Source organism: Chelonia mydas, chromosome 3, assembly GCF_015237465.2.
Source record: "Chelonia mydas isolate rCheMyd1 chromosome 3, rCheMyd1.pri.v2, whole genome shotgun sequence".
NCBI lineage: Eukaryota > Metazoa > Chordata > Testudines > Cheloniidae > Chelonia > Chelonia mydas.
Window position 1 is genome coordinate 187558381 of NC_057851.1, and position 26704 is coordinate 187585084.

General features: G+C 41.1%; 1 protein-coding gene across 7 annotated transcripts in view; it reads left to right on the forward strand.

Moving 5' to 3' along the window:
- Nucleotides 1–26704, forward strand: part of SPRED2 (sprouty related EVH1 domain containing 2) — an 82699-nt gene that overhangs the window by 15239 nt on the left and 40756 nt on the right. The window contains exon 1 of one of the 7 annotated variants that reach the window (XM_043543949.1): nt 11886–11904. The exons of 5 other annotated variants lie outside the window; for them this stretch is intronic. Coding sequence is in view for 1 of the 2 variants with exons in the window: in XM_043543948.1 (XP_043399883.1) it covers nt 22498–22514 (17 nt within the window). In the remaining variant the exon portion in view is untranslated. Of the gene's footprint in view, nt 1–11885; nt 11905–22482; nt 22515–26704 lie in introns of those variants that run through there. One more of the 7 variants, XM_043543948.1, reaches the window with a different exon arrangement.

Here is a 26704-nt window from a genome sequence, read left to right on the forward strand (position 1 = left end):
TTTTTATGCTACTGAAGTCCTCTTCAACATGACTGAAGGACCCCATGCGTTTTCATTATTCATTTCAACAGAGAATAGTCTTAGGCTCCTTAGAATAATTTTCCTCTAACTTGCTGTGGTGTTAATGATTGTCATGAAGCAGAGAAACTGCCAGCCAGCACAGCAGGGGTTAAAGAAAGCCTTTGGGCCCAGCTAGCCCCACCCCGCTATACCTGCAGCCGATGCCAGGCCTGGAGGGGGAATAAAAGAAGGACGTTCCGTTCAGGGCTGACTGGCAAAGAGGCAGAAGCTGGTTGTCTCCCTGCCTGAAGGGATAGAGCACCGGTGCCTGCCAGTCAGGGCAGCCCCCTGGAAGTAAGTACTGGTTTCCCAGCCAAGGGAGGCTGCAGAGGAACCCCCAGCATAGGGAAACTGAGTGAGCAAACCACAGAAACATTGTGAGGCTTGCCCTCGCCAACTTGCAGCTGTCCTGCCCAAAGTAGTCTAGGACCGCAGCAAGGCATCATCTGGTCCCAGAGGGAATCCTGCGGGAAGCAAGCCACCCGGTAGATTAGACTAGAGGGGCCACACCCCAAACTGAATAGACTGGTAGGAAGTAGCCCAGGGCAGCGGATTTTGACTCCCTGCCCTGGACACCTCCCTCCCTCTTCAGGGGTTGACATACGCAGGGCCCTGGGAGAGGGCCCGGGTCCCCCTCCCCTCACCCCAACCTTAAAGGCTGTGGCCAGTAAGCCAGTAGGGGGCTGAGAGCCAGGTGATCTAACAACTAGGCTTCCCGGCCACTCAAGTCCTGTTACAGTGGTCAACATTACATCTTTTATTGTCTGTTTCTTTGTAATGTGAACTAGCATGCAGTATGCTGCTTAAGTTAAGAACGGCATTTTCAATGACTGATTTATAATAACAATCAATACGCAAGTTATTTCCAAGGACAATTTTGATAAGGGGTAAAATTTTTAAAAGCATGCAAGTCCCATTTGCAAAAGTTTAATTGAAAGTCAGTGGGACTTAGGTCCCTTATGAGCTCAAAACTTGCTTCTCTTTTGTAGGATTCCAAATTTCCAAAGAATGAGTGAACTTGCTGTTTAAAAAATTTCACATGGAGCATATGAGAGCTAGATACCGGGTGTTTGATTTATTTGGAACAGTCAAGGTGATCTTTCACATTTTAGTCATCTTTGCCCATGTTTATGTGGTGTTTGCTTCGGGTAGGGAATTCCTTCATACTCCAAAATTTTCACTGGGACATTTTCATCTGGTGCTACTTTGACTTTCTTGGAGGTCAAGAAGTCTCTCTCTTTGATCTGTGTAAAACAGTAACTCTTAGCTTCTGTAACCTGGCTGTGTGCAAGAGAGACTTCTGCTGCTAACCAAAGTCATGCAGACTATGGTACAATAGAGTAGCCAAATGTTTACTCCTATCTTCACTAAAGGGGATTCTCGCTTAAAGATATTGGATATTAGTTTGTTCCTTATTTTTTTTTTTTTAAATTGGCTCAAACTACTATACAGAAACCAAGCACTTGGCAGGATTTACCCTAGCTCAGACTGCCATTTAAATAAGATTCAATATGTCCTTGTTCATACTCAACCAAGTCCCTTCCTTATTCCATGCCAGTAGTCTGGGTTGTGTTTTTCTTTGCAGTGATTGTGGCAGCTCAGTGTTGTAAAGCAGATGCTCAAAACTGCGCTTACTGTGCTCATGTAGTCACCTGCAAAGATATTCAGGAGCACCTAGAGGTGCACCCCTTGCATGTGGAGAAGACAGTTGTTTAGGGGCTGACCATGTGACGGTGGCCGAGAGCTTGTGTCCAAAGAGGATGCCTCCTTTATATTTCGTAAATGAAGGTTAAATGGAACAAAGTGTTAAGAATACTTTGAAAGTGGCATTAAAACTCATCTTGAACATAGAAGAAATGCTGGATCTTCTTCTCAGGTAAAATATTATACATAAAATATTATGAGGTGAGCAGCATGGCTGCCACCAATCAAAACACAAGCTATAACCAAAAAAAATAAATAAATCCATATTATGTAGCGAGCACTTTACTTTCAGATTTAGAATGAAGAATTAGGTTAGTTCAATGCTTTCTACTGAACAGAAATGCCTGAAGTTATTGTCTGAATGTAAACTTTCCCCAGAACTGTTGAATGTTCTATAGATACTAGTTTAATTGTTGGCTTAGTCACTTTCTTTAAATAATGACACAGAATGTGCAGTGCATTTGAGTGACCGTTTTTTGCTTCATGTAGTGTTACAGGCCATGAAGCCAAGGTCCAACTAATTTTCATAATCTGAAAAGGGCAACATCTCTATGCCAATTTTTTATGATATGTGCATGTAACCACCAAAGGGGTTAAACTTGATCCTTAGCAATCCACTGCCTCAACCTTATTTTGCTATTAATTAAACTCCTAGGTATGCTGTGAAGCTTGGCACACCCTCTGCATGGTATCCCTTACTGTGCCTCTAATCTATTCTTCTCTGTATGCAAATATGCAGATTCACAAGAATCCTGCTATCTCAGGGCTAGTCTACACTGGAAACACTACAGTGGCACAGCTGCAGTGCTGTAGCACTTCAGTGTAGCCACTCACTAAAGTGACAGGAGGGATTCTCCCATCAACGTAGTTAATCCACCTCACCAGTAGGTGGTAGCTAGGTCGACAAGAATTCTTCCGTCAGCCTAGCACCATCTACACCGGGAGTTAGGCCGTCGTAACTATGTCGCTCAGGGTGTGGAATTTTCTCAAACCCTGAATGACACATCTGGGTCAACTTAACTTTTGAGTGTAGACCTGGCCTCCGTATTGTGGCAAAATCTTGGAGCTTAATTCGCCCACTCTTGCTGACAAGATGTGGTATCTTACTATGCGGATGGCGTTATTGAAGTTAATGGCACCACTTGCCTAGTATGGTGTGCTATACAATGTGAGTAAGGGTGGTAGAATCAGGCCTGGTCTGACTTCAGTAGAAGTGTTCCAAAGTACGCACAGTGGAATATTAGAAATCTGGACTGTGCCTTAATCTTAATGATCGTAAAGGTTCATTATTTAATGCATACCAGTCATGATACGGGCTGACATCTGCTAAATGTGTCATTCAAACTTGTGGATTCATTGAAAGTATCTCTTTAAAACAGGAGGAGTTGTAATAATTGCAATGGAAACCTTGCCTGTTTGAAATAATTAGTTGCCTCAGGCCAGATACAATAGCAACTGGAAATATTTACACACATATGTTCAGAGGAGTCGGTACAAGAGAGTGGCATGGTATTTCATGTCACAATACTGGATTCAAGTCCTGCTACTAGTGAGTTTGATTCTACAGGTTCTTCTCTCTGTCATTTGTGCACATAGCAGCATTGGTTGGACGCATTTGGTAGGCTTTTCTCTGGAGAGGTAAAGACCTGGAATGGCAGAGATTGTGATCACATTATTTACAATGGTTCTTTTTCATCTTCCAACTGCTTTACAAACAGTCAAGCCTTCAATAACCCTGTAAGCTAGGGGATTCCCCTCTTTTAGAAATGGAGAAAACTGAGGAAGAGAGACTGTTACTTGCCCAAGCTTCCAAGGGAGTTGATATGAGAGCTATGATGAGAATCCGCAAAAAGAAAAGGAGTCCTCATGGCACCTTAGAGACTAACAAATTTATTTGAGCATAAGCTTTCGTGAGCTACAGCTCACTTCCATCCGATGAAGTGAGCTGTAGCTCACGAAAGCTTATGCTCAAGTAAATTTGTTGGTCTCTAAGGTGCCACAAGTACTCCTTTTCTTTTTGTGGATACAAACTAACACAGCTGCTACTCTGAAACCTATGATGAGAATGTAGAGTTTCCTGGCTCCCAGTCTTGTGCTCACTCATCTACCTTAAGTCATTGCTAATTACTCCAAATATTTAAAATAGTTCAGATGTGTCATGGTTTTGTCACAAACAGGTGAAAGTGGAGAAACCTGAAGAATGAAGGTTGTTCAGTTTAAAATGGCACTTTGTCCATACGTTTAGAGTTGCAAAAGCAATGAATAAGTCAGTGCAGGAATGACAGGAGATGCCAGCCCTTCTCTGAATTTCTTTCCTTTATTTAAGCTGAGTAACTACCATCACAGCTGGTATCTTTGAAAGTTAGCTTGTATTTAATAATTTAGTGAATGTTATAGCCACAAACTGTAGACCTTGAATTTTGGTTTGGGGTTTGTTTTTTGGGGGGGTGAGGGAAGAGGGGAATTCTCAAAGGAGTAAACCCACACATATGTGCAAGACATTTTAGGATAAAATCAATACATACAGATACTTTGTAGGAATGTGGGTTTGTGATCCATTCAAGGACATCATCAAAATACTAGCCTATACTAAACTCCTCTATGTGCATAATCAAGAAAAACCTCTGTTTTCTGTGTGTAGTGACTTCCCATTGTAGATTTGCTTTCACTTTGTTAAAGCCATTTGCCTGAAAGTTCTAAATATGATAAGTGGTGAATGTCTCTTTTTTCCCTCCAGTCACAAAGCAAACAAACAAAACCCTGTGGCTAGTTGTTGTGTGTTTCTGTATGACCACACTTCAGATGAAATCATTCAATAGAGAGCAACTCTCTCGAGTCCCTTTTTGGCCCTGATCTCGAAGCCATTTTCCGTGTTCTGGACTTGAAGCCAATAATTCTGTTATGCAAAGGCATATTCCCAATATTTTTGTCTGACTGGGGAGTGGCTTGCCAGATCCAAATTTTCCTATATGGTAATAAGCTTCAGTTCCCAGCAAGCCCTTTGGCTACATTCAAGTTTTGGTACCTCAAAGAAACCATTCAGGTTTACAAACACAGAATGAGTTCCCTAGACGTGTCAGTGCTTGATATTGTAAAGATCATTGTTCTAATTTAGGCTAGTAATGACTGATACACATTTGTCTAGATTCCAAACCTGTGCTTTGCAAGCAAAAGCTATAGGTGTTTTGGTTGACTTTTTCTTTTTTTCAGCTTTCTGTCATGTTGACCAAATATTTTAAGCTGATAATTGAATCTAAGATAGAGTTTCCCTTGAAAAAGTATAACACAGATAGGGTTGCCACAGATGTACAATTAGTAATTTGGAGAAATTCAAACGCTCCAGGAATTATGTGAACTTTACATGAGGTTCATGTATGCAGCATTTTGCATAGACCTGCAAATGTAATCAGTTTTGTCATCTGGGTCCTATCCGCAGCATGCCATAGAAGGTGCTAAAATGTGAATTGGGCATGTCACAACTTCAGAGCATGCTGCAGATCCCTCTTAACCATGAATTTGGACAGAATAATTTTGTTTTAACTCAGAGGTGTGCTGAATATGTTCCTTCTTTCTAAAATTAAACACTAATCCTCCCCACCCCAAATTACTCCCACTCTTGGAGTTTCACCGTCCTGAAAGATGTTCAGAACACACGTTGAGTTGGTGCGGTATTTCAGTTAACTATTAAGTTCTTCAGTGTGGTTTATGTTCTGATTTAAGCTTGAAAAATCTACTTGCCTCAGGTGAATAACTTGCCCTAACGAGCAATGGGACTTGAACCAAAAAATTAAGCTGTCATTTGACATAAGATAAAATTTAACCTTGCAGATATGAACAATATGAACCAGTGCAATGACCTCTTCAGCCAGTGCTATTTGCATTGGTTGGCCAAACACCAGCAGATTGAAATAAGACTCTGGTCAATTTAACTGCTGTTGCTTTCCAGAACCATGTGAGCAACTGTGAAACTGAGAAGAACCATGTCCATTTCATGCTGCTGTTTGGAAAAACTAAGAGCCGCTTCAGAGTGAGGAACTGAAGGACCATCCAAAAAATAAAGGCTGGAGGAATTGTAAAATGGGGGAGATCCTGTCCAGCCCCAGCAGGAGTAGCCCCAGGAGTCTGGAAAGCAGGAGAGAGACAACAGTCCCTTTTAATAGCTATAGAGGGTGGGTGGAGCATGAAATTCTATGAGATACTTATTTGTCACAGATGGGTAAGAAACAAGAAGCCCCAAGCAAGATCCAGGGGCAGCATTTTTGGTACCTTCCTCCTTAGCAGTATTTGCTGGTCAGAATGGTGATGGGCTTCTCATCAGTGAGTTTTTGTGATCCCCAGTAACAAAGCCAAACCTTTGTCTTTGGCATCTCCCTAGTTATAGATTTAGCCTTTGAGCTAGCAGGTGTCCAGCAAACTTTTCATGTCTTCTATTTAGATCAGTTATACTCAGACTGAGGCTCGCGAATTGCAAGTGGCTCTTTAATGTGTCTCCTGCAGCTCTTTGCAGCACATGATATTAAAACACTGTGAGATTTAATTATTCACCAATATAAGTTATTCACCAATAAGGATACTTTTATTATGATACTAACTAATTGTATCTGATAAAATAATTGTTCTCAGTCATTTTGCTGTGAGAATAATATATATAAATAGTAAACGAAAATAATGAATTCATACTACTGTGACTCTTCTGGGTAATATTGATTGCCAGTTTGGCTCCTGAACCACTGTGGTTTCAGGCTATGTCTACACTACGGACCTTACAGATGCTCTCCTGCCAGCGAAATTAAAACCACCTCCAAGGAGCAGCCTGAGCAGGAGACATCTCCACACTGGCACTTTTGTCGGTGAAACTTACGTCAGTCCGGGGTGTAGTTTTTTTCACACCCCCTCCGACAAAAGTGTTACTGACAAAAGGGCTAGTTTAGACATAGCCCAGTATTACTGACTTGGATCATCGTTATGACTTAAGTTGGCATGAATCTGACTAGTTTCCCTGTAAGTATGTGCTGGTGTCAAATACTGATTGACTTAATTGTTTGTTTTTTCTTTGCCTCTTAGACTTAGGGGTTCTCACCCTTTTTCTTTCTGAGCCCCCTCCCCCTCAACATGCTCTAAAAACTCCATGGCCCACCTGTGCCACAGTAACTAGCTTTCTGCATATAAAAGCCAGGGCCGATGTTAGGGGGTAGCAAGTAGGACAGTTGCCTGGGGGCCTCATGCCACAGGGGCCCTCACGAAGCTACATTGCTCAGGCTTCGGCTTCAGCCCCAGGTGGCAGGGCTTAGGGTCCTGGGCTTCAGCGCCATGGGATGGGGCTTTGGCTTTCTATCCTGGGCCCCAGCAAGTCTAATGCTGGCCCTGCTTAGCAGCCCCCCTGAAACCTGCTCTGAGCCCCCCAGAGGGCCCGGACCCCTAGTTGAGAACCACGTAGGCTTTTTAAAGGCAGGGAGAAAGGTGTACAGTGACATTTGAAGGCAATTGATTCCTTAGAAATCAGTATCTAAACTGTTTACACAGAACGGATGAAGGGAAGAATGGTTTATCGTGGCTTCATGGACATAAGGCGACCACAGCTGTACAAAATCTAGAAGCCATGAGAATCTCCAGAGGAGTTGGTCTCTGATAAGCAAACTGAGAAGCTCTTTGACTAGCCTTTGCTGAGAGCTCTCTTTGAGAACCATGGTGAGCGCAGTGTATTTTTAAAAATGCATTTCTAGGACTTTCTGAATGTAGCTTTGGGATAGTGCACACAGGTGAAAAATGACTGTGGTGCGGAAGGGTTGTCTCTGACAAAGCCTTTCCCCAGCTATTCAGAAAGTTGCTAATAGCTTTTAATCTTTTAAATGCTTTTTTTTAATGCATTAAAAGGGATTTGAGGGGCCATTGTTGACTCTAGCCTGAAGTACCTGATGTGCTAATTATTGGCAGGTGGAGGGAAGAAAATGGAGACTGGCCCCCCCTAGTGCAGTGCACACTAATTGGCATGCAATACGCTAACAAGACACAAGGTGGGAGCCCAACTAATTTAGTACCAGTCACTTGTTCTGAAGAAGCACTGCACAATTTCTTCCTTTGAAGCAGGTTGGTAACCTGAATATTTTCCTTCCCATCTCATAGAACAAATAAAGATGAGACCAGAAATAGGTGGACTTCAGCTGTAAAGTTTTTTGCAGGGAACAGAAAAAGGTTTACAATGAACATTTGTAAGCAATTTAAGTATTGTTCCCGCTTGCAAATCTCACATTTTTAAATTCTGCTCCCCTTAGTAAACCACTCGCTGAGGATTATTTGATTTTAATAGTTTTAATTTTAGGTTGGATTTATTGCCTAGTCCCATCCTTCACTTCATAGCATGAAACAAGCTCTCTTAGGGAGGATGGAAGTTGAGAAGACTTTGACTTGTGTGAGAGCAATGCCAAGGAACTGACTCTTTGCTAAGATTCTTTGCTTGTGGGACCAGCACAATACCCATGTTAATTCTCTTCTCCTACTGCAGGCTTGAGGGAGAAGGGAGTCTTAACTGTGCGGTGTACAAAGGGACCTTGGCAGTCCAATCAGTCTGACTGTAGGGGGACTTCTGAATATTGGGTCGGAGGAACTGCAGTGAGTTGGAAGTCAGGGTATTCAACAAACCTTCGGGAACAGAGTTGCTGCTTATGAAGAACCACCCAGGGATCTGTGATAGTGCTTTCCCCTTGAGCTGCTCCTGGCAGCAGGCTGTGAGTAGCCACCTCTATGCAGTACTGGCGAATCTCCAGCATCAAGCCCACTCGCTTGTTCCTTTCACTGGTGGTTGCATTTGCGCTCTCTCTCTCCCTTTCTCTCTCTGCAAACACTTCTGGAGGGAGGAGAATTGATAGTAGAGAAGCTAGTGAAAGCGGATGAAGCTTCTGTATATTGGTATAACACACCAATTCTCATCCTGTTGGGAAGGGAATCGTTATAATGTATGTGTTGGCAATACACAAATTCCCAAGGAAAGGACTGTGAGTAGAGCCTAGAATATCCACATATAATCCAGTAAAGCATATTGATGCTGAATCTAAATTCTGAAAAATATGGTTTTAAAAATTATGTACTGGCTATTTAAATATTTGCAAAATGTGTTTTTTGACACAGCATTGGCATTTAAATTGAGAACAAAATAAGAGGTTTAGTGCTCTAAAATACCACTTCTTGGGAGAAGATACTGATATGATTTTAAAATAACCTGATAGAAGAGAACCTGTTTAACAATGATTAGCCTGGTACATATTAAAGTCAATAGTGGCTTATTTTTGTCCTGTGCAAGTGTATTAATTTCACTGGTGCTCCCTGTACCACTGCAATGTATCAAAGCACTGAGGCCGGGCTCCTATTTCTATACTTCAAAAATATTAAGTTCTGTTAGAGGATGCTCAAACTAGAATTAATGAAACCCTTGTGAAAAGGGAAGGGTTGCATGTCGTGTAGAGAGCATCAGTGTTTTGGTTTTTTTAATCTCTCCTATGTTTTGATTCATGACCACCCTTTTCCTGAGCAAAAAGTAGTGCAGTTTCTCTGTTTGCTTATAAAATTCACTTCAACATTGACTACTAAGGGAAAATGAAGGTCCCCTCCCAAAGGACACTATCAACTTGAAAATCACTTTCCTGTAGATTTTGAATCTGCTGTTAAATTGTAATGCCTAAGATTAGTGAAATATTTTTTTCTCTCTTGTTTTCAGTTGGCTTACTTTGTGCATCAGACAGCACTTGGTGGGCAGTGGGTTACTTTCCACTGTCCCGCCCCCGGCCAATTTCTTCCTGGCTGAAAAGATCCTTATAAATATCAAAAAAGGAGCAGAAAAACCTTTACACATTTTAAAGGGATTTTTAGGCTATATTTAATTTTATTTATTTTAATGCCAGAAAAGGGAATTTCTTAACATTTTATTGGGCATGTTATAATCAAAGTAAGGTCACATCTGTCCTTGTAGTGTAGGTGTTTTCTGCTTTTTTCTACATGTAATTTAAAACTAAAACAAAACTGTATGTACAGATACGGAATGCTCTCCCAAGTCTAATTTCTCCATTCTTCCTGCTGCTAGGAAAGAAGACTCCCACTGGCTTATGACAGAGGTAGGCTTCCTCTCCCTCTCCCCCGCCCTAACCAAATGATCAGATATGGCAGTATGTTGGGGATTGGGGAGGGAAGGAGAAGCCAAAGAGATCCAGAGTGCTATACAGTATTTCACAGAGGGCAGCACTCCCATGTTTTCCTCCAATGAGAGCTGGAGAGGAAATAAGTTGAGCAAATTACCTCCGGTCTCAGTTCAAGACATAGGATGCAGTTTTCCTTGCCCTCAGGTACCTGGATTCTCAAGAGGAGAAGATGGAGGGTCTGGGGAGTAGAAGTCTGCTGGAGCCAAATTTTTAAGGCCTACCCAGACCCTCCCCCCTCACCCACCTTCCGAACCAGAGTCAATGCTGCCGCCTTCTGCCTATGGGGTCAATGTGGCTGCAGCTGTATGTGTTAACTGAAGTAAATGTGAGCATGCTGGGCAGGTTTGCTTCACTGCATGTCAGTTTCCTGACCCCCTCAGTGGCACTCGCACTCCCTTCTCCTGGGGCTGTCTTGGGATTTGAGCGGGGGGATAAGGGGCAGGGTTGAGGGATTGTCATCTCTGTCTGGCAAATGTCTGAGAGACAAGAGGGCTCCTCTCTCTCCACTGATACATATCTTCATTTGCTGCTTCCTCCTTTCGTCAGCAGGTGCACGAGGTGGTTTTTTGCAGAGGCATGACAAAGATTGTGTTTGTACCACCTTAATCTCAACTTTAAGGGTTGCCCTTTTTTTGAAAAAAAAAAAAAAAAAAACCTAAACTTAGTTAATGATGTTGGTGTGTAAGGCAGAGCAGAGCACAGCTTGTAATTCTGTAGTGGCTGGGCAAGTCCTAACCCAGTAAATATTTAACTGTCAGGAAAGCAAGCAATATTAAATAAGTCATTTTTTATTTTATCATATCATTTTTATTTATTTATTTATTTATTTTAGCTTTTATTTTATTTATTATTTTATTTTAGCATTTATTTTAGCGTACTTCCCTGGGTCAGGGTGCTTTTACATACTTTAAAAAAGCAGTCTTGGGGGAACAGCTATGTAAAATGAGTATTTTTAGAGTCACTTTTCAATTATAACTCCAGCCCTATTTTTGTGAGAAACTAAGGGTTGGTGCAAATGAACTGTATATTTGCAAAATCTCTTATTTAGTGACAAAGCATGAGGCAGAACAAAGTTTCACTTTACACATGCATCAGGTCATAAAGCAAATTGGCATAAGCAGAATTTTGTAAAATAATTATTTGACCTGTAAACTGAAAACACTTGACAGTGAATAAATATGGGGGCACTTCATATGCAGTAGGTATGGAATGGGACGTAGTTTCTTGACTATAACTATACTCTGAAAGGGGCACACTTCGAAGTTTTACACTGTGTAAAGCTAGTTAGCGGAATATTTATTTTGAGAGAACATTTGAAGTTATTTACTTTTTCATAGCTGTTAAGGTATATTACAGCCAAATCTTTATTTCTGTGTTAGTTTGGCTATTTTTAATCTATTTTAAATTGCGGCAATAACTTGTACAAGTTGAGGTATGTAAAATATAAATACTGTGGTGTGGTACTTTATAGTTTGGGTACCAAACAGTTATTTAAGTTGTGTACACTAAACAATTGTTAATTTATGTTCGTAGTTTGGTTAGAGTGCAACTCCAACTGGAATACTGCAGGAAACGAATAGTTAATTTGGAGATATAGACTGTATTAAAGATGAAACGGCAAAGCCAACACAATTTGAGTTATTCTCCAAAGTAAGAGAAGAATGTCCCAATTCAGACTGTTGACTGCTTTCAGTACAAACAAGTTGCAGCTGACCTACAGTATTTAGGAACTTCCTCGGCTTTGAAATTCTTTGTCACTTCCTGCTTTGGTGAAGATGTTCTGGAATTCATCATTCTCTAACATCAGACACCAGGAGTCTCACTATAACCAAAGAAACTTCGGGTGCCCATTATCCACAAAATAAATCATTTTGCCATTCATTAATGGCACTATCTTCCGGAAACAAGGAGATGGCATTGGGTATCAGAGAAGGGAACATTTTCTTTGAAAGTAAGATCAAATTTTTCTATGCTTACTGCGCTCCATTGTCAGGGTTTTACACATGGGCTTCACTCCTCTTTATTTTAGTTTTCACCTTAAGTTTATTCTTAAATTGAATGACTCAGATTTCTTGTGGCTCCCAGATTATATGAAGGTTCACTTGATACTTTAAAATAGCTACTGGAATAGAACAAATGGATGTGGGTTTAAGTTGTTTGGGGGTTTGTGATTAAAAACAACAAAAATGTATACAGCACCGTAGGTCATCCAGAACTGCACTATTCCTCAGATGTACTATGTAAGGACAAGTTTAATTGTTTCAAAATATTTATTTTGTATATAGTTTACCGTGTGTCTATTGGATTCTTGTAGAAGACAGTAAATATATGCTTCAGAAAAGGAAGAAAATGTTAGTGTTAGCAATCAAAATATAACCAGGTTAGCTTGCGTGAAGCAGACTTAACCATTTTTTGGCTTTCTTTCTTTTTAATTGATTTTGATTCCTTTCTTTTAATATTATAAATCTTTTAATCGCAGGACTCTTTTGGTGATTTGCCACCCAGACAATTGCCTGTTGCCCTGATTTCAGGCAGTGCCTAAAGAAGCACTATCCCCAGTTATCCCAGTTTAAAACCATCTTTCTTGCAGCACCATACCGCATTGTGGGTCATTTTCTAAACAAAAATGACTATTGGGTGAACCAGTAAGGCAATACCAAACAAGTTAATTTTTCAAATAAAGAATGTGTGTGAAATGAAGTGATTCTGTGTGTAGAATGAGTTTAGCTTGTCTTTATTTGCTCATGTGCAATAATTGTCTTTAATGGAAACTTTTACCTTAACTGCACAACTTGTCATGACTGGTCAAATCTGTGGCTGTAGTACCAAAGTTGTGCTCTGACACTGCGTCTGTAATACAGCATTTACGTGAGGAAAGCTGTCAACAGATTACTAATTCAGCATATTATTTTAGGAAAAGCCAATGGAAAAGGAACCCTATTTTGTTGTATTATCATCTATGCACCTTTAGCTACAGTGCCAACATTATGACTTGTAAAGGTTTCTAAACAAGGTGAATAGCAATACCTGTGGCTAGTGAGGTAAATAGCTTGTAGATCTGAAACGTGGCCTTTCTGGGCAAGGAACAGAGGTCTGTGGTGGGCTTGTGTAAAGACGCTTTTGTTGCAACTGTCCTTGTATAGAGTAGCAGGACCTGCAGCTGGGAGGGTTTTGCCAATATCTTTAGCTTCACAAAAACAAATATTCACTCTAAATAATATTTAAAAAAATAAACTTCTACTTCTTCCTATTTTCATAGTTAGCTTATTTCCTCAGGCATGGTTTTGTCTCCAGTAATGTAGATTAATAATCTTAGAAGTATTTCCTGTACATGCTTATCTGTCTTTATCAAATTAGTTTTTATTAGTTCTTTTTTAAATTTTGCTCTGAATGATAGGAAATTGTCCATAGTAATAAAGCTTTTTGCTAGAAAAATCTCAATGAGGCATTGTTGGCGGGTTAAAGTGCCTTTTGTATGTTTTAGCCAATGGCATCCTTTAGGACATGTGCATGTAGCCCCAAATTCCAGAGGTCACTATCTTTGTGTTAGTTTTGGCTAGCCACTACTTTAGCTAAATTTAATATTCAGTAGTAAGTGCAGCTAGAATCCTTTTGTCTGCACACTACCTGGTTCTACAGAAGGGATACTGCTCAATCTAATATCAGCTCCAAGACTGACATGATATTTCACTGCAATCATTGGTTGGAAGGGCCTACATAAGTGAGGTATTAACTTTTAATCAACAGTTTGTACTATTGTACTCAACCCAGACCCCTTGTTTTCTTGAACATCTTCAGTGAGATGGGAGCAGTCATTCTCTTAACTATGCTATTAACTTGTTCCCCGTCCAGCTAAACTAAGCTCAGTTTTTGAATAGATGTCTTTTAGTCCCCCTAAAATATATTTATGTAGGGGATGGGGATCAACTCCAGAATCCACTACAGACCCATTATGTAACTTTTGATTCAGTCTTAATGATCCAAATTGTGAATGTGGTTTCTGTGTTCTAACCCAGAACTGATGGGTGTGAAAATCTTGACTGTTGACTGGCTGCCTCTGCCTTGACTGTTGGGTTTAAGGAGAAGTCATAATTTTGGATTAGTGTAACTAGACCACAGAAACAAATTATTATTTAAAACTTACCTTCTTTGGGGAGAGGAGTAGGCTTCAGATGCTCCTCTCAGGAAAATCAGTTCTCAGCTCCACTGTTGAACAGCTCACTGTGTAATCAAGGACTATAAAAACGTTCTCCATTTTATAGAGGAGGAGAACATGCTAGCTAATGGGATGTAGTACTGTTGAAGGGGCCTGTATGTGCTACAGAAAACACTGTGGTAAAAATGGTGGTTTTAAAATTGTTTCAGTTAGCATGTTGTTTGCCTCCATTGTAGACGGGACATAATGTGGTGTTTTTATAATTGTTCTGCGGTCTTTCACAACGCCTTATACTTCGATGGCTACTGGACAGTGGAAGATGCTGTCAAACCAAGTCCACAGCCCAGCATATTAGAGAAATTGGGATGGGAGTCCACGACTTAAAACTCAAGACATTGGTAGTGTGATGGGCTAATTAACCTGAAGTACAGTGACTTCCCAGCCTTTGCTGGAGATCAGTATGTCACTCTTCTTCTCTGTGAGATAAGTGAACAAGTTCCCAAAACATTTCCTGCTGGACTTTCTGTGGATTGGCATCAGCTGTAGCCTTGCATGAAGCTTGCCTATCCCATCTTTCTAAACAGTGTAAATGCCATGGTGATTGAGCAAATGAAACGCAGGTTAGTGGCCAGTTTGAGAGAGTAGAAAGAGTTGCTGCCTCTGAATAAACAGATGGGCTAAAGCTCAACACAGAATGCTTGGACTTAAGAACCCCCATAGAAATGGGGAAGGATTCCTGAACTGTTCATGTGGTTATGCAAATTCCGTTTGGGGATGAGTAGCTGGCTTTCTGCCTAGGACTTTCTGTTTGGAATTGAACTCTTGCATTAAGTACCAACTTCTTAAAATCGCTAAATCCATTAAAGCTGGGTTGATCTGTTAGGCCTCCAGTAACTTACACTTTTCTTGGCAACATGTTAAGTTTCTGTGGCATGTGCTGAATTACACCACTATCCCTGGTATCCCAGTTGTAATGACTTATCTCCTCCTCCACGTTGCACTTGCAGTGGAGAAAATGTGGGTTTGAAAGTTTGCATTGCTCTGATGCTGGCACTGATAAACGGGCAACTTACTCTGGATAAAAAAGGGATCCTGTCTGGCTTCCTTTTTATCCAGTCCTTTATAGATCCTAATGTTTAATACTGCCAAGAACCTCCAGATTTTCTAATTACATGGAAATCTGATGTGGACTTCAGACATAAGGAATAGATTTTTATTAGTTGCAGATGGTAGCTGAAGGTAAAAAGGCATAATCTTTGTGGTTTTCTTCTGCTCCTATACAAAACAAAATAATTCTATTTTAGACATGTGACCTCTGAAGCAGCCCCTTTATATTTAATACTGAAGCATCACTTGGTTAGATTCAAGGAGATGTGGATTTGGTACAGGATGTTAACCGTATCGGCAAGTGAATTATGATGTCCAGTCCCCCTGTTAATTATTCTGAGATGTATATATTAATTATTTTAAGAAGGATAGCATATGTATATTACCATGTAATTACCAACAATATGTACTCTTTGAAAATTCATTTCTAGTGGATGCAGGACCTTGGATAATCCACTTGGCAGTTTGTGCTTGCTTAATCACCTTGTTTCTGAGCCAAAACATCCTGTTCGAATACTGGGCATGGACCTTCCGTCTGTGTACGTGACCTCACCATGGCACCTGGGGAACACATTGCCATTAGATCAGCCTTTTTAAAAGATTTTGTTTACTTTATGCATTTTAACATTTTAACAAGGCTGATCTGTTCCTTTGATGCATGTTCATTATGCAGAGTGAAGTACTGACCATTTTTATTCAACTTGGTGTGTAAGCTCTGGTGTGCTTTATTTTCATGCTGTATCTCTGCATTTTCCTGCTAGGAAATTGATCTGAAAGTGTGTCCATTTCAAAGTAGAACCACCTACCTTTTAAGTGTAGAATTTTCCCTTTTGTCATTCCTCCAGCTCCAGAGACAATATAGACATAGTGTTACTGGGTGAAGCCCCGATTTTTAGCTTGTGCACAGAAGTCTGTTTTGCTCTTTCTGTAAAACATTGGGAAATATTATGTCACCCATTACCTGAAATAAATCTGGATTTGGGCAAAATTTGGCAATTTGGGGTCCAGATAAGCATCCATTCTTCCACTAGCATCCGCTAAATACATGTGGTTTGGATATACCCACAATTAGGGCAAGTGAAATTCAGGTAGGAAAAATGGGCAAAATGAAAATGTTCAACATTTTGTGAAATTGTCAGCAAAATTCAGCCACACATTCTAGTCACCATCCTAGCAACTATTATTTTTGGGTGAATGGGGTGACAAGTCAGAAGGTAGGTAATCCCCACCCTCCTGCCTGCCTTTGAGTTAAGTTTATCTTAAAAATTTAAGAAGGGAGGGGGGAAATCTCACTTCTGACAAGCAAGTACCTCATAAGGAAAGTCATAGGTTGCCCTCGCTGGTGCTGTTCTCACAGGAAAATGGAAACCACAGTGTTGACAAAGGGTGGACACAGAAAACGTCATTGTGTATATTCTGAAAAATACTGAAGATTGGTGTGCTTAGAAGAAAAGCATATGCTATAAACTGGTGCTTTCTTGGTATGGAGGGTCTTCAGTTTGGTGTGTATTATCCATTTAAAATGTCCAGTTCAGAAACGGCTAATAAATACATGGAATCTGGCAAGACGCTAACTTTTCTTTTCTTTTTCAAAGAAAACAAGCAGAAAAACAAATCCCTCTGACCTCCGGTTGAAATCTTACAGCATGCTTTAAAATATCCATCGCTGCAATAATTATTATGCACAAAATTGAAGAGAATGTAAATTCTTTTATCTTTTTATCTAAAAGATCCTAAATCTCATACACAAACAAGTAAATGTAGCTGTCACAAATTGCTGAGAGCCATTGGCCTCAATAGTATTGAGGTGGATACTTTTAAACAAATACATTTTGTTGCCATGGTTGTCAAGCAAGTGGATTTTTCAGTTTGAAGCTGCAAGGAATATTACCTCTGCAACTTGTCATGTCGTCTGGACCCTTTTATTTAATAACAGGGTGTCCATCTACATTAGATCATGGAATTGTCAAGTGTACACAATACCCAGGTGTTTTTGAAGGAATGCCTGCAATCGTTTCCAGATTCGTAGACTAGAAGTGGACAGGAAATGTTGGTACAAGCCCACAGTATATGACACTGTTTGCCTTTCGGTACACACATTCTCCAGCATCTGTTGATATACTGGTGGGGGGGTCGCCTTTGTACTTGTGGTTACCATTTAGTAGTGACATTATACTGGCGTATGTAGCATATTTAAGCAGCCCAAATATATTTTCACATGAAATGAAACAATTTGTCAAGAGTCAAACTGGAGTTGAGCACACTGCTCTGATTTCCAAACAATCACGATTGCCCTTTTTTAAGGGGAGACTTCTTGTGAGAACCCGGTACAGTCTCCTATAAAGCTTCTAGGGATCATCTAAAGAGAAATGGTTGCATTCGAAAGGCCAAAGCTTCTCTTGTTTAAAAAAAAAAAAAGTCTCTTCAAGGATAGAAAACTCTGAAAATAATAAAACACAGGGAAATCCAGAAGTTCTCAGGCAGTTTCTCTTTTACTTCCTTAAAGGAGAGAAACTCGTTTCCTAAGAATTAGTAGTACTCTAGCTCTGAGTTAAGTGTTTACTTCACCAATAACATCATTGGTCTCAGCTTGTACCATTGTACTGGTTTGACCTGAAGAGCCCATTTGATTTCTAATGTGAAATCCTTCTGAGCCTCAGGTAGGGAGGCTCTCAAAAGACGGTTTTAAAAAGTGTAATGGCCTTTAGCTTCTTTCAGTATCCTGACAAGTAGGAGACAAGATGTGAAATCTTAACACTGTTGAAGTCAATGGGAATGTTTACTATTGACTTCATTACGGTCAGGATTTCACTCTACGATCCTCAAGGGCTGTTGTCCAAACTCTCTCACGTTTATCGAATATGCAGTTTACTTTGACTTTGCTCACCTGGTTTTCTCATCCTAGTTTTGCTGGTCTTTCACTGTGGGTATTTTGTTTACACCTTTAGAGTAACAGGGTTCAGGAGCTCCCAGCTTTGGGGAAAATTTTCTGAGACAGTAGAAATCAGTCTCCCATTTTCCTCCTCTTTTTCTCCCAAACACACGTACCATTCAAATCTGTTAGATATAACCCGCTGCATGACCATGTGTTTTCTCACCACTGGCAAGTGGCAGGAGGGAGTGGTGTGGTTTTCTAACATCCCCCAGGTTTGCTAGCAGGAAATTGCCGCCAGTTTTCAGTTTGGAAGAGCAGCCAGTTTGGTTTGCTCTCATTCTAAAACACCTGAATTCCAGAATATTTACAAGAATTATAACATTTGTGAGCATTCTGTCAGTGTCAGGGGATGAAAAACGGTAGCCCTTTAGAGCTTTAGGGGGAAAAGGAAACACTTCTATTGTCAGAATGCAACATCACTTCCTCTGCTTCCCAGGGTGACTAGATCGCTGTGCTGCCGCTGTCTGGAATTCCTCTTGTGTGGAGCAGCAGGGTGGTGGGAGGAGCATAAAGTGGTGTGACTGTGAGGTTAGTGATAGGGTAGTTTCAGGCCTGCTGTTATTGTCCAGGGACTTCGTTATAAAAATATTAAAAAATTAAGTTTGAAAGCACTTGCTGCTGGTCGTGTGTGAGGGAGTTGAGAACAGGAAGAGGCCACTGCTGCTTGAGGTATCCTTGCAGGAAGTAGAGGGAAGGAATCCTTGATACCTTTTTCTTCGTCCAGTGGTGGGTACCAAAAATAAATATTTGACTTCCCCATAACAGCTTCTAGTTAAACTCCAAGGCATTAGGACCCATCTGCGCTATGAAATGCTTAAGTAATGACATTTAATGTAGTGGGGGAACTGTGAGTTGTAAACATTGTCTGGCCCTGACTCTGGACAGAAGCAAAACCATGTTATAACCAGGTTTAAAAAAAAAATGCTTCACGCCTGATGTTTATAGACCATTTGTCTCTTATGAAATGCTTTGTCTACGCTATGAAGCCTAGTTGCCTAATATACTTAGGGATATAACTTTGGAATAACATGGCTGTAAAAGAACAACCCTGAGAGAATTACCTCATTATATTAGATCTAGTCATTTTTATAGTCTTGCTTTTTTTCACCAGCAACTTAAGGTGTAGCATAGTGGGATCCTGCTATTGGTTGGGATGTTTTCAACACTACCTGACTACAAATAAGTAGACTTTCAACTATTTTTGAGACAAGCACACTGTAAGATTTGACATGATTTTTAAGGGTGTAAGACTAGAGCATTCTCTTCCCATCACTGCTCTGATCACAATTTTTGAGTACAATGTGACTTGGAGAAAAGTTTCACTGGAACTCTTTGTGGGCAAGGAAGGGTGTATGGAAGTAATAGGCACCCATTAAATTCTGGATAGAAAATGTTCAAAGTGAAGACTTTAAAGGTTGTTTAGTACTCCTTTAAGGTGTGCTTTCTTTAATAAAAAAAAAAAAAAAAAAAAAAAAAAAAAAAAAGCCTTAGACATACAGATAAAACACAGCATCACTGGACAAGTGGCCCATTTTTAATGTTTCGCTGTTAAATGTTAATCCTGTTAAAATTACTTGGTTTTGTTTTTTGTTTTTTTAAAGTGGTTGACTTCCTTCTCCTTAACTGTAATTACTCCAATAGCCACAGGGAAAATAGTCTCCTCTTGCCCAGACCACTGCCTCAGCTCTTTGAACTGGGCTTGTTGTGGGCATATAGGCAGTGGAACACAGATGTAGTGCCTTGTTAGCTGTGCAGTTGTAATGTTTACTTCAGTCTTCTAGTAGCAAAACTATGTGTTCCACTCCAAATTAGAAAGAATGTCCATATATTAGAACAGTCACACCGTAGTCCAAGTCAGGAAGCATACTAAAATGTTAGAGGATAGTCAATGTAGCACAAAACAAGTGGGAATACATGCATTTAGTCTCAAACACTGGTGGGTTGTTTTTTTTTAAGGATTGTAGCACTGTTGCCAAACTGGGAGCTGAAGTTTGGGTAGTATATCTTCAAACCTGGAGGGTATTTGAAAGAGGGACAAGCTAGGCTGATATTCCATTACAAGCTACATAATATTCTGTATTTTATCTCTGCTTTAGAAGAATCTTTGAAAACCAGATGGTGCAGCAAAATTAACTCCCTAGTTTTTTGTTTCACTCTTTTGGCTTTCACACTTAGGTTTCTCTGATCCTCGGATTAATGGATCTAATTTTAGAATTCAGTTTCTTTGAAACAATTCTTAAACAGAAAAGAAGTTTAGCAAGTATTATAGTCTGTCTTTCAGGAGCAGCCCTGTAAGGAGACTATCATTCAGTCTTCCAGATCTCCCCTTTCTCCAAGGAGACATAACCTGTGCCAGCTCTATATTTGATTCAAGGTATATCTCCCTGGTGCAGCTGCACTGCCCAGTGCATTGGCGGGCCAGAGCCACCTTTCTAGGAATGGAGATAGAGGTTCTGCAGAGCCTGCTTCTTTCCCTACCCCCATCGACCTGGGAAGCCAGAACAGGAAAGTAAAGAATCAACTTACACCCTTACAAATATGCGGGACAGGCCACCATCTGTTTGGATATAAGGAAGTTGTAACTATTCGCACATCAAGATATGCCATGTCACTGTTGATCTTTCATGAGGTCGTACCTTAATTGTCCCCCTTTTTAGTGAAAACAATTACCCATCAAATTTAAGGGCCTTTCTACACTATGAACAGAAGAATTCGGGATAGGGTACAATACAGTTGTCAGTTGACCTAGTTACAACAAAGTTAAAATGTGTAGTTCCTATTTTGTGCTATCCAAGTCTCTAGCAAGGCTTGGGAATATGATTAGAGTCCTGTGTATGCTACAAAATAAAGCAATGTTATAAATGGGTCACCCTGGCATTTTCACTTTAAAATAAAATGTATTTTTCTGTTCTAAACACCTTTCATTTTCTCATAACTTTGTCATCTTTTGGACTGAACTCTTCCAGGCTTCTTAAAGGAAGCTTGTGCAATATAATTTTAGCCATTTTTGAGTTATGCGAACATCAAGGGGAAAATAATTTTGCCTTATGTTCTGATTACACACTTTGAGCTTGGATTACTCAAAAATGGCTGAAGCTGGAATCTGTCTGCAAGGAAAATTATTCATTCATAAATCAGGTCACTACTTTAAAGTTATAAATATTTTTAGAGTTGGAATTTTCACAAGTGTTAAACATGGCAGGAAAAAAAATGCTAAGGCAGTTCTGTAGAAGCATTGTTGTTTTCAGGAAAAAAAAAAAAAGGGGGAAATTTAAATCCAAAGAAATGTGTGTAACTTTAAGGGTGAGTAAGCATGAAAACCCCAATTCACTAAAGCCCTTAAACATGTTTTTAATTATAAGCATGTTCTTAAGTCTCATTGATTTCATGCTTAAAATTAAACATGTGCTTAAGGGCTTTCTTGTATTGTGACTTTAAAAGTTACATGTACTGTATATTATATAATAAAGACAAACCTAAGTAGTAATACATTCTATTTTACATTTAATAAGAAAAACAGGAATAAGAAATGCTACATGTGATATGTGTGGCCAACACTGTGGTAGAAACTTTTGGGAATTTCCTGACTTGAGAACTTCAATGTTAACATTATGCTAATTCCAGTTTCTTTTGCATTTAACTATATGTGGTACTTGGAAATACATTGACCTTGTTTACACTGCAATTTGTAATCACGTTAGCGAACACGTACTAAAACACTATTACAAATTGTATCGTAGACCAGCCCATTGATAGGTGCAGATTGCTGCTTACAGAAGTGTCAAGTAGTTTGAACTTTTAGGATTAACATGATATAATATGAACATTATTCAGCATAAACAGCTAGCACAAAGTGCAATTTGGAGTCACTAAAGAGATTATACCTTCCTTCAACTTTGAACCTCTTTGTAATTTGGGACAATTCACTGATAATGATTCTGTGTAATTTCTGACTGATTTTAGCAGTGTGTTCGTGAGCTATTATGAAATTGCTGAATTACTAATTAATGGTAGCTACAGAATTTTCTTTAAAAAAACATAGCATTGAACTGGGATGGCAAGGGGGCAGAGATCTTCAGTCAGTTCAGCGTGCCTCAATTCTGAGAAGCAGGATGTTGAATATGAGTAATGATACAACAGGCCAATAATATGCAGAATAACCCTCTGATGACTCATCTAGTACAATGCAGTATATTTGTCAAGGAGACTGAATCATACATGGGGGGAAGCCACTTTTCAGGCAGCCAGCTGGTACTCAGGTCAGGAAAAGACGATCCATTTTATCAGAAGGTTTATAGTGGTAATAATGGTAAGACAGAGCACCCTGGGTATAAAATGTAGAAGAAATGGCATCTCCCAGCAGGTATATGTATTCTCTTGATACCTATGATTTCATTTTTACATTTCCTTTTTCTCTGCCTCCCCTTTCCTCCTCTGGTTCTCTTTAATTCTGTACATGATCTGTAAGTAAATACTGTGTGACTTCTTCTAAGGAACATATATTTTTTCATTTATGCTTAATATGTCAGTTTTCATAAGTAATATCAATCTTTTAATCTTCATCCTTTCATAAAATTCTGAGAGGAAAATAGATGCTGCCTAGGAAACAACTTGTCTAGGTGGGTGCCCCCTCTTCATGGGCAGTAATTGATGTGAGGGGTTAGGAAGAGAAGGAAGGTGCATTGAATTGTGCATGATATACTATGTTTATATAACTTAGGAGCATAATTTTTCTGATTTATTTACCTGGAAAATACTTAAATTGAGAATGTGTTCATGGTATATATCCTTTTTTATTTTTTGTGAATTAGAATGAGCTTGTGCTGAATTACTGAAATAGCCTTCGTGTATCTGCAAAATATTCTTACAGATTAGTCTGTTATATTGTAATATATGTACTACAGTGAAGATTTCTGATTGAAATAAAAGATGCATTCTGCATTCACCAAAATGAAGCCGAATGAAAAAAAATATATTTTACATGCACTAAAAGTATTGTGTGAATTGCTGTTTTGTACGTTTCAAACCTGTGTGTATACCACATTTATCAATCATCTAAAATTTGTAATGTATCAAATGTTTAAGGACTAATGGCTATAGTTGGAGAGAGACGTGTTTTTGTGTAAGCTTCCCCATGCCGGTTCACTAATATGGCTGCATCAGGACCAGAAACTCTAGCCTCTGAAACTGAAAATTGTTGGGAATAAGGAGATGACTTGATGTCTGGCGTACTGAATTTCTGTTCGTTTGCGGTTGTGATACCTATGTACAGGATCACAAGAAAAATCTCATTTGTAAAAGACAAGGATCCAGTAGAAATAGCACAGGACTGGGAGTCAGGAGGTTAGGGTTTTCTGCCCAGCTCTTCCATTGACTTGCTCTATGATCTTGGGCAAGTTGCATTTTTTCTCTGTACCTCCATTTCCTTATCTGTAAAACGGGGCCGTCTTGAGATGAAACCCCCTATAAGTGTTTGTTAGCATTATTTATTATTTTTGCTGATAATTACTCATTCAAACCATGTCATTGCTTGCTTTAGTTTAAGAATAAATATAATGGGATTTTTATGATCGGTATGTACTACACAAATAATTTTGTGTAGCAAAGGATGAAAGTAGGTAAGGCTGGTTTAAAAATATTGTAATTCATGATGCAATTCTTGAATTGCCTGTTTATTTGGCTGGACATACTAAACGAGCACTCTTCCTTTATCTTGCATATGCTATGAAACAAATGCCATCTGTTGTGCAATAACATGCTAATTACAACAGGGGATAATAGTAATGAGCAACAGAAATCTGTGGGGAATTTTGTTGAAATCTACAAGGATTTTCTGCCTAAATCAGCAGCGGTCTTGTGTAAAATCTGGGATACCTCAGTTTAGATTTTTCTCTTCTACTCTGCTTGTCATTGCCCTTGCATTTTAATATGAGACAGGGTGCATCATTCAAAAACTATTAGTTTAAACTGAATTTCTTTTGCTGCTTCTTGAATGTGTGTCCCAGAGTTTATGTACAACTGAAATGATTAATTGAATAATTAGTCTGTTTAAATGTAACAATTTGGTATTTTAAGACAAGTCTCTACACAAATAAATAATCTAATAATCCATTATTACTGCCACAACAAACGCTGAACGAAGTTTCAATGAGAATCTCTCTAAAACAACTTTGAACAGTAGTTTGACTGGTATTATAAAATTGTAACTATGCTTTAAAACTGACCTTACGATGCAGCTAAAATTTCCATATGGTTTTCTAGATCATCATTGAAGCAAACAATGAGCATCACAGATTTAGTAAACGGAAACTTATCATATATACTCGTTCATAAGCTGAATTTTTTTAGTAAAAAAGGGAAGCATCAGAGAAGGGGGTCAGCTTATGAACGGGTATAGAGCGGGAGAGGTGGGACACAGCCCTTCCCCACAACGGAGGGGGCAAGGAGAGGTACCACAGCCAACAGAGCCAGAAGGGAAGAGGCGGGGCCAGAGTCTCTCCGCTTCTGGCCACGCTGCTCTCCCCTGACACCCAGCTTCTTCCCCTCCCCCCCCCCCCCCCCCCCCCCCAAAAAAAATTTCCCCCCCAGTTGCTGTCCCAGCCCGTCAGGTTTATTTAGGTTTACCTCCGTGCCTGCGGACGCTCGAGGTAAACAAACCATCTTAGCCCACCAGCAGCTTATCCTGATGGCCTGGGAGACAGAGTTTGCTGACTCCTGAATTATAGGGTCGGCTTATGAATGGGTCATAAAAATTTTCCAATTTTACTTATCCATCTTGGGGGGCTTAGCTTATAAATGAACCGGCTTATGATCGAGTATATATGGTACTTAAATTTCCTCAAACTTCATTTTATTCTCTGTTTTGTGTTACTCTAAACTGACAATGTGTGAGAGGAGAAATATCGCATTGAAAACGAGTCTCTTAATTGAGTTTAAAAACGTAAATGAACACTTCAGTTGCCACCATCCATGCCAATATACCTTTCACTGATGTTCACAGCTTTGTCCTTCTTACTCACCTACTCACAACGTTGCTACTAGGCCTTCTTCAGAGCTGCTTCTCTTTAGTCAGACACTCAAGCACTGCAGCTAGGGAGACCAGGTATCTGGTTTTTGACCAGAATACCCGGTTGAAAAGGGACCCTGGAGGCTCCGGTCAGCTCTGGCGACTGGACTGTTAAAAATCCAGTTGGCAGTGCTAAGGCAGGCTAGTCCCTACCTGTCCTGGCTGACACCACGCTGCGCCCCGGAAACAGCCAGCAGGCCCAGCTCCTAGGCCAGGGGAGGCACGGGGTTCTGCACGCTGCCCCTGCCCCAAGCACCGGCTCCGCACTCCCATTGCCTGGGACCTGGCCAGTGGGAGCAGGAGGAGGAGCCTGTGGGAGACAGCGGCGCGTGGAGCCTCCTGGGTCCCTCGCCTGGGACCTGGACCTGCTGGCTGTTTGCTGCATGCGGTGCCAGCATAGGTGTGGGAAGTAGAGGTGCGGGACGTGGTTTCCACGCCTATGCCCTGCCTCCCAGCCACTGGCCCTGTGCTCAAGCCTCCGCTCGTGGGGCCCGCTGGCCCCTCACCCAGGGCTCTGCTCCTGGGGCCCCAACTGCTGCCCCCAAACCCGGAGCCCTGCATCTGGCCTCACAGCTGGGGCTCTGCTTTTGGCCCCCGCGCATGGGGTCCCGGCTGCTGGCCCCTGCCCAGGGCTCCGCTCCTGGCCCCAGGCCCGCCCCCGGCTGTGGCCTTGGCCCCCTTACCCATGTGCAGGTCCCTCTCTCCCAGAGACACAGCCCTGTTCCAAGCCTCAGGAAGGGGGGGGGTGTGATGGACAGGGGTAAGGGGGCTGGATTTCAGCACCCACACTACTAAAAATGTTCCAGCACCACTGGGTGCCAGGACAGGCAGGCAGCCTGCCTTAGCGCCCCCCCTCGCTGCGCCACTGACAGGGAACTGCCCAAGGTAAGCCCGAGCCCCAACCCCCTGTCCCAGCCCTGAGCCTGCCCGCCAAACCCAGAGCCCCTTCCTGCACCCCAAACCCCTCATCCCCAGCCCAGAGCCCAACCCTGAACCCTTGACCCCCAGCCCAGAGCCCTCACCCCCTCCTGCACCCAAACCCCCTGCCTCAACCCACAGCCCCCCCCCGCACTCCGAATCCCTCTGCTCCAGCTTAGAGCCCCCTCCTGTACCCCCAATCCCTCATTCCCCTGCCCCACCCCAGAGTCTACACCCCCAGCAGGAGTCCTCACCCCCTCCTGCACCCCAACTCCCTGTCCCAGCCCAGAGCCCCTTCCCGCACCCTGAACCTCTCATTTCTGCCCCACCCTCTGGAGCCCGCAGCCCCAGTAAGAGCCCTCCCACACCCCAGCCCAGTGAAAGTGAGTGAAGGTGGGGGAGAGCGAGCCACTGAGGGAAGGGGAATGTAGTGAGCAGGGGGCAGGGCCTCGTGGGAAGGGGCAGGGCTAGGGTGTTCGGTTTTGTGCGGCTAGAAAGTTGGCAACCCTAACTGCAGCGGTTCCCTTGCTTACCTATTCTACCAGTTCAGTCCCTTTTTCCTTTACTTC